The sequence below is a fragment of the Diprion similis genome, chromosome 12 (genome assembly GCF_021155765.1).
Source record: "Diprion similis isolate iyDipSimi1 chromosome 12, iyDipSimi1.1, whole genome shotgun sequence".
NCBI lineage: Eukaryota > Metazoa > Arthropoda > Insecta > Hymenoptera > Diprionidae > Diprion > Diprion similis.
The window spans coordinates 9,061,716-9,074,642 of NC_060116.1; the positions used below are offsets into that span (position 1 = coordinate 9,061,716).

The 12,927-nt window shown below is 38.2% G+C and overlaps 3 protein-coding genes across 3 annotated transcripts; all 3 read right to left on the minus strand.

The window, feature by feature from the left end:
- Positions 1-273: 273 nt before the first annotated feature.
- LOC124413152 (odorant receptor 43a-like) lies at positions 274-2,381 on the minus strand. The gene is made up of 6 exons (XM_046893538.1): positions 2,179-2,381; positions 1,285-1,862; positions 923-1,022; positions 770-862; positions 542-697; positions 274-446 (listed from the first exon to the last, which is right to left on the minus strand). The coding sequence occupies exons 1-6, from the start codon at positions 2,377-2,379 to the stop codon at positions 399-401; spliced, it is 1,176 nt and encodes a 391-aa protein (XP_046749494.1). The 5' UTR covers positions 2,380-2,381; the 3' UTR covers positions 274-398.
- A 3,144-nt stretch (positions 2,382-5,525) lies between these two features.
- LOC124413156 (ADP-ribose glycohydrolase ARH3-like) lies at positions 5,526-10,510 on the minus strand. The gene is made up of 6 exons (XM_046893543.1): positions 10,304-10,510; positions 10,001-10,158; positions 9,316-9,534; positions 9,073-9,185; positions 8,652-8,880; positions 5,526-5,787 (listed from the first exon to the last, which is right to left on the minus strand). Exons 1-6 carry the CDS (start codon positions 10,470-10,472, stop codon positions 5,623-5,625), a joined length of 1,053 nt encoding a protein of 350 aa, XP_046749499.1. The 5' UTR covers positions 10,473-10,510; the 3' UTR covers positions 5,526-5,622.
- Positions 6,699-8,476, minus strand: LOC124413157. The gene is made up of 2 exons (XM_046893544.1): positions 7,687-8,476; positions 6,699-7,534 (listed from the first exon to the last, which is right to left on the minus strand). The coding sequence occupies exons 1-2, from the start codon at positions 8,071-8,073 to the stop codon at positions 6,941-6,943; spliced, it is 981 nt and encodes a 326-aa protein (XP_046749500.1). The 5' UTR covers positions 8,074-8,476; the 3' UTR covers positions 6,699-6,940.
- Positions 10,511-12,927: the final 2,417 nt, after the last annotated feature.

Here is a 12,927-nt window from a genome sequence, read left to right on the forward strand (position 1 = left end):
TGCGATATCCAAAATAAGCATATATACCCAGCATAGAACCACAAACTTCGAGTTAGAAGTTAGATTTCGATGTATTAAAGTAAAATAAAAAAATAAAAATAACCCAGAGAGATTGTCTAGTTTAAAAAAATTATTTAAACAAATCTCATGAGCTAAGCTTCTATAATTTATAACTTGATGTTTATCAAGTTTTGCGAATCAGACAGCATTTAAGCGCTCCCAGAAATTTCTAAGTGTTTCCGATCACTCGTTCGAAATATTACTTACTGACAACGTAACGTGCTACATTACAAATGCTCGTCATTTTACTTATGATTATACACGCGAGTTTCTCGTTGCGAAACAGAATCGACATCCACGATGTGACGTTTCGTTGCAGCATAGCGTACCTACCAGGTTTAGAACCTAAGCAAAATCATGCAGCAGGAGACACCGCTGGATAGAATCTGAAATTAATTTCAATGGCACTGTAAGACGGATCGATAAAAATTCAAACCCAACGGGCGTTGAACAGTCGACAAAGCGACGCGATGTTACTTACAGAGGAAAAAGTCTCCAATGACAATGCGACGAATTTTCCAGCGGTGAGTTTAGCGGAACGTTGAGATCGCGTCAGCATTATCGCGACAAGAGTTTTCTCCGCAGGTGAACAACTGTGCCATGGAACTGCGTAAACTGCATGTGCTACCTTGGCGGTCTTAAGACGACGGCGGAGATTATTGAAGAAAAAATCTTCTACCAATAATGGACTAAACTTATGAGCACTTACTTCGAAAGAGAGATTGTCCGCTGGCCAACAGGAGAAGAACAGTCCACTGATTGAAACTATAAGTGGTCCTGAGAATCGGTACGATCTCAGATTCTGCAACGATTATGTGCCCTTAAAGAAGCTCGGATTATTCAAATATCAAATCAGATTTACCTTTGCCAATCTTGCTCCTGAAATTGCCATTGTATACATTCCGCCGAGGATTTGCACCAGGTTAATGCAATTAACTATTTCTTCTAATTCGGCGCAGAAACTGCGGACATTCAAACTTTTTGTGAGCCCCTTGTGTCAGGAAGAAGAAAACAATGGATCGTCAAGATTATATTTGTTCTACTCTTAGCCATTACGATTATACTGTTTTTAATATCGCGAGACATCCTTCAAAGTTTTTCTACACAGTCGTGTAAACGGGGAACTTCAAGAACAGATACGTCAATACGATTCTGAAAATACTAGTTGAGATAATGGTTTATTGGTATTTTTAATGAAATGAAAAAACTAAAGAATATACTTACTTCATTACGACCTGATGACGGCGAATGCATTTTCTCAACGCCACCTCGAAACTACCGTCGGTTCTTTGTCTCGCTGCAATTAATTCCTTCTTCGAGATATCCAAAAGCCAGCTCTGGATGAGCGCGAGTTGACCGCAGAGATTTAGAACCAAAAGAGTCACAGCCATGTCTGAAGCTGCTACGAACATCATTCCAAGGTATCCGCTGATGATCTGAAGTGTGTATTTAATCTCGTACTGCGGGCTTGGAGTGATACTTTCTTCAATTCCGAAGGGGTAGTGGCTGATCGTTGAATTCGGGGGTAACGAGAGCTGCTTCACTACCGAAGTCAGGACGAACAGGGTCGATGAAACTTGCGTAGCCCAGAAGTAGATGGTGCAGAAAAATCTCGCCCGTTTAGCCCAGGTTAAAATTAATTCGCGGTCTTCGGCATGAGTCTCGTCCCATAATTTTCTGGCGATGGTAAACAGTCGGACGATCTTACGGCGATGAATAGAGATGAGAATTGATCTTAATTGTCCGCCTGAAACGGTGATCACAACTATCACGGCTTCGAGTAATTCGTCCATGTTGTCACTCTGCGTCAGGGTAAAGGGTTTCTCATGGATCAGATTTATAATTCTTCGAGTTCTCCTTCTTTTTGCAAACAGATTCATTGTTAGTGGAAATACCGGTCTTTTTACATTTTTCAAGACTCTATTATGTTTCATAATATGTTTTAATAATAAGATCTGGGTTACTGACGATTCATAGTTGATTTTATTATTTCTGAAACGATATTCATTTTCAACATTTCTTGGTCCATTATTTTGTTGTCAATTTTTCTCCAACGTAAGATTGTTTTTTTTTTCGAGAGAGAGAAAAGTAGAAGTGGATTACCGATTTTTTGCTCACCCTAAAGAGTATACAATGCAGTGGTTGTATCAGTACATATGAGCCATACATCAGTGGGGAGGCTGCAAGAACTTCGGTGAGAATTGATTTCCACAAAGACGAGGATTCGCCAATTGGAAGAATGCCAGCGGTTTGAAGAATCAATTTTGCTGCCCAAAAATAATCCCAAAAAGGTTGCCGCGTTTTATGGACAGCCGGCATCTCGAGACTTTTACAATAAAGATACGTTGGAGCTACGAAGAACTGCTGTAAAATAATTACAGGAATACTAAGGAAATACCTACAACCTATAAGCGAAATTTTTATACGATCGTGACAGACTTCACGAGAGACTGTAAGTTACTTCTGAGACGTGCAGGGCTGGACTGAATTCTGCAATCTGTTTATGCACGAAACCTCGAAGAACTTTCGTGTTTCCTTCGGTAGGCATACTTGCAAGATGCATTATCCCCTCCGTGCAGTTAAATCGGACCGTCACATTTGCAGAATTGCGAATTTCAGTCGACACTTCTAGTGATTTCCTCTGTCTTTTAACCCGCGTAAAATTCCCAACTCTGCAAGAATAAATAGTGTAATAATTATAGTTATAACATGTATATATATATACATGATACACCTAACTGACCGAAATGTATTCCATATCGGAATGGTTTGCAGATTATCTTTATCGTAGTTTAGCCCTACGAGAAGAATTGCTCGGAAAACAATTCTTTGAAAAATGACAACCCTCGAATCAAATTAGAGTAAACATTCGAAGATAATTCAGATCGTTTACATTTCTGAAGAAATCTTGAGTTCCAGAATTTTTTATAAAATTCATAAGTTGAGACACAATTTCTACAATTTCCCCTGCAGTAAGTCACTGATTTGTCTTTGCATTTTTATGTAAAGTGTATTCCCAAAAGTTGAGAGTTCTTTGAAGAATTGAGTTTTCGAAATATTTTCCCCAGCATAGAATGCTTTGGTTCATGGCATGGATACGGTTTCTAAAGTAAGGTTCCATGTACGTACATCAATGTACGTACAGATAATCAAAATCATCCCATTTTCAAGATCCTACTACCCAAGCGAAATTATCTGAAGACTGTAAATAAGTTTGAGAATAATTCATGGTAGCGAATAAAATTCCTCGACTGCAGTAACAACGCGCGGACTTTTTTTGCATTTCAGACTTATGCAGATTACAATTAATTGCTCGCTACTGCATAAACAAGTACGGAGGCAGTCCTCTTGCCAGGGTGGGGAGAATTCATAATGTCATCATCTGATTGGCCAGTGGTGCTATTGGCTCAGACAGGCGCAAACATATGCGCGAATCTCTCGAAGGTGGGAGTTCATCGCGCAAATAAAAGTCAAACGTGGAACCTACGGTACAGCTTCAAAATGGCGAGAAGCAATTTGCGATCCCGGCTTATTGCAAATCGTGGATTATTGCCATTGCACTTTTTTCCAGAATCAACTAATGACCGTTTCTTCGTTTATTGTTAGTTGTTTGACTGTAGGGCTTAGCCAAATTTCAAAAGATAATTAGTTTTCCAGTAACTACCTATCATGCTCAATTCACTCGTAACTCTGCCTGCCTGAGCATAATTTATCCGAAATATGCACATACCGTATGCAATTGTAATCTTTCGAAAATTCAAGTACACTTGTAGGTATAGCGCAATTTGGGAAACAAGGCGTTTCTAATAAAAAATATTAGCAACATCCGGTCAACTATTTACCGTATTTCCGTAGCATGAAATCCTGCAAATTGCAACTGCGGTGAAAATTCTGGGAGCTAGGCTGATGTATAATTGAATTGAATAATTGCACATAGGTAAAAGTTAATCAATGACGTGTCATAAGTTTTGGGTAACCTTTGAGAAGAAAAATTATTATTGCTGACAAAATTTCGTCGAAAGTAATGAATTTTAATTTTTGTTGTAAATATAGTTCCTAATTCTTACTGTAAAATATAACAATAACGCAGGATTTTATGTTGCTCCACAGTTTTGCGTGATATTCATATTGAACGGGCATAGCTAAGGTACGATCGGGTCTATTATTCTTCCTGCAAATAAAAGTACACAGAGTAACTGCGGCGAAGAGTTTTACCCTGTAGTGGTATAATATCGGAAAGAAAAGAAGAAAGGAAAGATAGGTTTTTTGCAGGAAAGACTAGGGACTATCTTTAGATCGATGGCTGAGGTTTCACTCTATTATTTAAGGCGACTACATAGAGTCGTAGGACATATTGATTACGGATGCGCGATGTGTCCTCTCGTGTATAAAGACGCTCTCCAGTTTATTCATAAATTCAATTTTCAGAAACAATCCAAACGAATGAAAAACTCCATGATAAGTAAATATTCTATTTTCTCCACAGCAAATTGAATTTGAAAATAAAATTTTCGCCGAAAAGGCAAAAAAATTTCGAAACTGGTTACGTAGTTTATGAATGTCCTCTAAAATACATTTCGGGTTTGACCTGAACAGCAAGAAATCGCTCAAGAAATATATCAGTTCATTATAGAAATCTACATTCTTCCTGCATGTGCGGGCAAAACATTTGAATAAGTAATATGTGGTCCTTGCACAACATGTACGCGAACTTTGGCACTTAAATAAAGCACACAGTTTGCCTTTTTCCCCCATTTCTTGTCGATTTTTATGGTCAAACTTGAGCCAAACTCACAAGCAAGTCGGTCACGCATCTGTATGAAGATCACGAGAACTTCCGATCAATATTGATTTCATGTTTCATTTTATTTGATTAATATAAAAAATTACGCGAAGTTTCTTTGTATAAAAGCTTAAACAATTCATCACACTGTTATTCACAATTTTAATCACATGTTCACATAGAAGAACTGGGAAAGATTTACTGAAGAATGTGATAAAAATAGGAATACTATACGATTCATTCAAACCTGTGAGTGTTTGACGTGATAGAAATTTATTTTTTAACGAAGACGAGCGAGTGTGGAATCACTTTTATTCAACAATAATAATGTACAATGAAAAGAATTGTTATCGACGAATGATTAAATGGAGATTCAACGCGAATTCAGCAGATTAAGTTCTTTTTATGATATCATGTGATTGTTCAAGCTGTGAAAATGTATTGAATAAACTGTGAAATATTACCTTACTCGTCAGTTGTCGTAAAACAATTATAATCATCAGTCCGTAGAAAAGACACAACTGATTATGAAGTGACTTTTTAATCGCGTAGAATGATTTAAATGCACGCTATATATACAAGTCCTAAAATACGGTTTCTAACGTGGAGAATAATGCATAAGAACGATATTTTTACAATCGTATCAAAACGAAGTCAGAAGAGATTCAACGATCGCGCCATTGATTTGTTGGTTTGAAGTCAAAAACCCGTATAAAGTAAATTATAATATCAAACGGGCGTGTTGATTGAGTACCGTGGAATTTAATATTATTCATTTCTTAAGCGGTGGCCAGGTGGAAGAGATGATCAGCGAGATCCCTGAACTTGTTAGAAGCCTCGCAGTGTTTTAAAATCTCTGGACGAATCATCTCCTCCCCGTAAAAGGCGCCCGCAATAGCGCCAGCCATGCTGCCGATCGTATCCGTATCGCCGCCTAGACTAATCTGCAAATAAAAGACCGAATTCAGTTTTGTTGGGAAAAAAATACAGCAAAAGAATAAATCTTCGAGACATATGAACACATTCAAATCACAAGGTCGAATTGTGAAAGCAGGAATTGGTCAAAAGCCGTAAGTTTCAGTGAGCCGAATTCTAAATTACATTTCTTAAGCTGGTTTATTATCGGCCGCTGATCTATTGGATAAAGCTGCATAAGATTCGCTATTTATTAATTGTGTACATCAAGCATCGTGATTTCAGTGTTTCATCGCATAGATTTGGGTAACTTCTTCTTCGACATCGCAAGCTTGCCAATTTCTTCAAAAAACGGTGAAGCTTTACGACTAGACTGCAGTTTTGGGGAAGATAAAATATGATTGTGTAAACCATGTGAATTGCGCAGGAAGTTGAAAAATAAGTCGTAAATCTTACGCCTTTGTCGGTTTTCGTATGTTTAACTGGAGTCGAAGTAGACGCTGGACGTTTGTAGTGCGTAATTATCGGTTCGATAACTAGAGAAGATTTTTTAGGTTTTGACTTAGATCGCTGAGAGTCTGTGGACATAGCGTTATTCTGGCAAAATTGACTTTGAGGTGCCGCTGTGGCCTCGATCTCACGACTGGAACATTGCAATTGAGCTTGTTGACCTGTACCAGCGATTACTGGATTTCGAGGTTTCGTCCGCTGTTGCTGTACGTGACAAGATTTGCCATCTCGAGGCGACGCGACTTTCCGAAATTTGCCTCTACCGCTAATTTCTGGCCGCAATAATCTGATCGATTGCTAGAGTGATACCAAATATGAACAATGATGCATTCCAAGTTCTCAAAATAACAAAAAAATAATAACTATCGTAACAATAACAATACTCGATTAGTAAATATTGACATACTGTTTCAGGTTTATGCAGTCGATAATCGGTGATTACTTTTTTGATATGGTTTTGAGCTTGTAGAGCTGTTTCCACGTCCATTTCTCTGAGCTGAGATGCGATGGTGTTAGCAAACACGTCGTGTTCGTCGTACCGTGCCGAAATTGCCACATTTTTTGTTTTTTCTCTGACCTTGCACTCTGCATCGTCCGATAATAAAGAGCCTTGCTTTTTGCAATAATAATGTTGTTGCAGTCTATTGCATGACGTGTATAATCGTGTATATATTATCTACCCTCTAAGATCATCTTACTTTCCAAACTATTCCACTGCACTCCACACGAGGTAAGCTTTTTTTCAGGATTGCAAGTATAATCCGCTCTCGTCTCACAAACAATCGTTGAAGAGGATTTTTCAGCAAGTAAAGAATCGCTGGACAAGCTGAACTGAACACCTGGCTTTGACAGGTTTGAAGCATTATTTTCCGAACAATAATCGGACAACTGGGAATCCTTGTTTCGCGCGGAATGAATCCTCAACATCGGAGGCGGAGGCGAGCGATGTTCTACTACCGAAGACCCGCCAGTACTTTTCTCTGCCAGAGAAACGGCGGCACTTCGATGTCGTGATATTGAGATAGGGGAACACGATGGACCAGAAGTTTGTTCTTTGGATTGTGGAAACCAATCTGTATGCAGGCATTGATCTTCCGCCGGGGAGTAAAGACTTTTGTCTGCCCGCACAATCTTGCTGTTTAAGCAATGCTCTTCACTTCTTGGGTCTCCTGCGGATGGTGGACGCAAATTGTCCAAATTAAGACCTTTAAGTATGCGCTCGTAATCATTAGGACCAATGTTCCAGCCCATGCTACAAATAACATCCTGCAACAACATGAGTCATCGTTATCTGTAACTATTTGCTCAAAACAATATTTACTTTTCTCTTCTTAATTTCATTATGGTATTTTTGCACCGAAAATTTCACCTATTCTAAAGCCAGATGGACCATACCTACAGCCAATGCGTGTACTAACATGTAACTCAGCAGATTCATCATAGTCCAAGTATCGATGAAGAAACTCGTGCATGACGGTGAACCAAGTCTGTCCCGGCTTGTACATAAATCCGGAAACTTGTCCGGTAACAGATTTTATCAGCTCGCTGAGATATAAACGCCGAGTTTCTCGAATCTTCATCATAACATCAGTGAATGTAACATTGGGCATATTCAAACTTTGGTGTATACTTCGATACGCGTGATGTCGAGCAATGTTGTCTGCATAGGCAGGTATATCTTTTCTCCATAGACATGGTGAATTTTTGTACAAACAGACGAGTTTGCAGATGTCGTTTTCCGACCATAGCGCTTCTTTGCAAAATTTCGGTTTCAGCACGGAACGAACGTCATCGCACCGACTCATTTCATGTTGAGAACTTAGAATGCTTAGAAAACGGGTTAAAATGAATTCAGATTGTTAAAATACACTGAAAATTCGATGCATGACGGTAATTTTTTTGTTCTTTTTTTTTCTTAACCCAAAATTAAAATGTCAAGACACTTTGTCTTTTTAACTGAATTTTCATCTACTGTCTTCTTCATTGTTATTTGATTTTGCTCATATTATTATATACGGTGTATCATTTTAATTTCTGAAATAAATGATACCACAGAATGAATCTCTTTTCATATTCTTTCAGTGTGTAACGATTAATAAATAGACTTATTGACATGTTTTCTATGATCTTGAGGTGCAATATGTAGAGTTCAATTACCAATGGCTTAGAACGTATTAATCAGCACCAATTGCTTGCGTCAGGAAATTTTGGCTTTCGAAGAGTATAGTGGCAAAGTCCCCGTTTCTCAATAACATTCCAAAACCGCAGTTAATCAATAAACTTAGAATGTAACTGAACGTGCGATACATGAACACCTATTGGATATTAGAAAAAACGGGGTTGTAATATTGCACAGAGGGATTCTCCATTCTGTTCCACTCACAGCATATTGAATTGTTCTTCTCAGTGGATTTTCCGTCTGTATGGCTGGTATGGGTTTCTGAGCTCTAAGAAAGCAATAAATTGCTGTAGGCACAGAATGAAGAGCCGATACATCATTTCCCAGCTGATGAACTACTTTTTGATCGTGGGGCCCATCCCCCCCTTCGCAGAGTAGGTCCCTCAGTAACTTCAATTGAGTTTTGTAAGGAGATGGGTCAACCAAACCTAATCTGCAAGAGTATATTTTAGAAATTCTAATTACAAGTGCCATAGTTTTGCAGAACGTATGAAACTGTGTTTATAGTTATAAAAATATTTTTCGAGTTTTAACCACGCAAGTTCTAAGAATTACACAGCGCAGTAGAATACATAATTGGTTAGTAATGAGTAGAAAGTTTTCTGCTAAATCATCAGTCACTCACCCTTCTTCATCAATTTCAATTTTGTCCATTTCATTAATCAAGTTGTCAGTAAACTTGCAGGAATCCAATTCTTCTTTAGGATCTAATAAGAGGGTTTGTTGAATAGCGATTGCCTGAAAATATTTTATGAAATCCAGTAGTCACGTAATCACGATTAAAAAACTTCCTGTTCTTACAGTCAAAATGATATTCTCGGTTTAACTTTTAGCAGTCATTCTAATTATGTAGACATGTTTTATCAACCTGAAGTATTGCTCCGTCGACTCCAGTTTTGTGCGTATGAGTGATGTGGGACTGTTTCCTGGCTGTATCAACCATTAGCTCAGGATTCTTGTAGTAGAAAAGTGCGATTGGAGCGACTCTCATCGCCCCACCGTTACCCAGAGAACCTTCGCCGTTGAACTGCTCCCTCGCAGGCCCTAGTACATCAACGAACTTGTTGTTTCGAAGCTTATGAAATACCTATACGCAAACGGAAAAGAAAAAAAAAAAATTGGTGCTACACGCATACACACGCGGATACTTGTGTAGTAGGAAACTTAAGTGATCCAAGTGCACTTGGATATATTGAAAGTATAGTGAAATTCCTCACATGTTGTTATTTATCCAAGAATGAATTCAATTTTGAGACAGGATCTCGATGGAAACATCGCAAAGTGTTAAAATCGATGCGATATGAATTTGAAGTCTCATTCTCCTCACTGTGTAGGATATTTGCGCTTAATAATTCACAGATTGTGTTAGTACATTACAAAATGATTTAGGACCATGAAACTCTTATTTTCCATTATAAGTGTCAAATATTTTGTATCAATCATATATCCTGCTTACCACCAACTGTAAAGCATTTGGGTTTACCTCTGGAGGTCCTGGGTCAGGATCTATTATACAAACCATTATAATATTCACGATTAAAATTAATACTCACTGTCGTTACACCGGCTCCATATCCTCGGTTGGGTTCCAGGTAGTAAGACTTAACAAACTTCTTAGCCATGTCTGTTTGGTCGAATCCTGTGTGCTCAATCAGAGATTCGGCAACGGCTTGAGTCATCGCAGAATCATCAGTGAATTGAATGACAGGCGCTGCAAAATGTTGAATAACGCGAAAGGTGAATTAGCAAAGATTTTCAAAAAGTCTCATTGTTGAATCAAACATGCATTCATTTAATTCGGAGAAAGGAAGTTGTCAACAAATTCTTGTCACATTAGGTTAGGTTGTTTTTCTAACCTTTAAAATACGGCCCTTGCAGCTTGTCGAACGACTTTTGAATGACCAGCTTCATACCAGCGCTAAATAATTCGTCCCCTTCGTAAGCAGAACCGAGGCAATCACCCGTCAACACGCCGAGCAAGGAGCCTCGAAATTTGCTCTTCAACAACGAATCCATTTTACCCATTGCTCTTCGTCGGCATGCGTCCTACTACTTCTGACAGCTAGCAGAAGACAAATGGATCAGAATGAAACTTTCGTTTGCGTCCCTGAGTTCGCCCTCTGCACAAGACAAGTTTGTGGAACTAATTTCCTGCGTGACTGGATGGTAAGCGTGCCTTGGTTACCGACAGTAGATAATACAGGGCACGATTACTATAGCGAAACAAAAATGTATATTTATATACCTTGGAAATCAGTTCCAAAAAAATACTTGGTATCAAAGACCGCTACTTGATCGAAATCATGGTTTCAAAAAATTTTTAGAGCCCCAATTATTATTCGTGTTCTTAGTTTTAACGTTGGTTCAAAATCGTTCCGTACCGTAATTTGTTGGTTCTTTGACAAAAGAATATATTTATACGATGTATAATAGTAACGTAAAAAACAGGAAAATCTTCACTTACATATTGTAAAAAAAAAAAATAAAATAAAAACGCTTTTCAATTTATAGATATTCTAATTTATGAGTGGAGGTAATGATATTCTTGTAGAGTAAACTCACGCATGAAAGAAAATATGAAAAAAAAAAATTAAACAGTAGATGAGAAAAGTTTGTCGGCTGATCTGTGATCTCCTATACTTGAATGATGAATTTTTATTTATTTTGTCAGCACTTCATTGTTATAATACTTTTTTAACGTGTCTAAAATGTCAAAAATAAACCTTCAGCTTCGGTGCTTCCCGATAAAATTCAACATAAATTCATGGGATACGTACAAACGAGACAAATGCAAAGAATAGCAAATTTTTTAATCAATCTCTGGAAGAATAAAATGGGATATGGATCGATTTAGTCCACCTTTCTCCCAGCCTCTTGCGTATTACGCTGGATTGGAGTTAACGTGTGGATTATGACTACACAGTATACCTGTACAAAAAGTGAGCTGCGGGTAATATTGATGTTTCTCCTCATCAATAATCATTGCAAGATGAGTCACGAATGTCAGTACCTGCGGTATCGGGTACGGTGGTTGGTTTTCAATTGATAATCAATTACTTATTAATGAATATTTGTATCACAAACTATTGTCAAGTGTCTAATTAAGTTACAGGTATAATATCTTGAAACATTAGCACGTATAAATAAAAATGAACATCCTATTCGACTAACTTGAACATCATCATTACTCTCAGTTGAGTACTTGTACATACTTAAGTATGTTGTTCGTATTACACATCACATCATGACGTGTAAAGTAAAACCTATCTTGTTAGTGTTACCCGAACCCCTAGATATGCGGTCTTACATTGGTTTGTTATGTTAACTGGATTTCACGCCACATGAGCGGATCTAACTCAATTTGTAGGATCCTCTTACAAGATGATAATGAACAGGCAGGTGGATGAATATCACAGACAGTGGTCGGATGCTGGATTATTATAATTATACGATCGGAATCGTCAATTAATCGACCAAATAATCGTGCAGCCTGAGTGGTTGTCAATCCTCTGAAGCTATAATATTGAACGGATTATACGAACCTGTTGACGAATAGAGAGAGGAAGAAAAAATTGAGTAGTCCACTTATATAAAATACCTGTGTAATGAAAGGTATAGAATATCTCTATCCTATAGCCAAGTAGACTACTGGGATATATGTATAATTCACAGAATATTCGACTGACACGATGATCGATAAGCATCGCATGAATTATGTAGTGCAGTTTAACTACCCAACCGCAGTGAGCCGCGATGAATGTTTCCACGAACTTGTAACGTAGTATGAAATTAGAAATGCCTGCAGTATACAAGGATATAGGAAACCACGTAAGTAGAACATTTCGACTTGAAGAAGTTACAACTGCGATTACTGCAGCGTCCACGTTAGGGTGTATATCATACTTCATTCGTCTCTTGACTTCAAGTTTCGTTGCAGCAGATCATATTTCGATCGTTTGATCTTGATATATTCAGACTATGGTGAGGTTGCTTTATCATCCAGTGAAAATTCTACAACAATAATCCACCCCGGAATCGAAATCCTCTGTATTCCTGAATATATGCATGCGTCGTTTTTCCTCCAGCCATCGCAATGTCTCATTAAATTGCTTTCTCCTATCGCCCTATCTCCCCTCGTTCGGCCTGTAGCTGACTCTAGTGAAAAACGGTCGACAGGCCCTCGCAATCTTTGAAATGGTTCGAAATATCTCGGCTGGCCTCGGAGTTTACACGTGTCGTGAACAAATCCCATTCACAACTCACGTAGATCGGGAAGTGCCGTGAAATGTGCGTTGGAAATGTAAACGAAGAGTGTCAGGGGAAGGAATCGGAACTGATTGGTTACACTGACCGGTTTTTGATAGACGCATTTGAATGTTGAAAGATAAATTGGAAATAATTAATCCTCCACTAACCAACCCCGACAAAAACCGCAAATCTTTTACGGAGGATTAGAGCTGGGGGTGAAACCGGTGAGCAG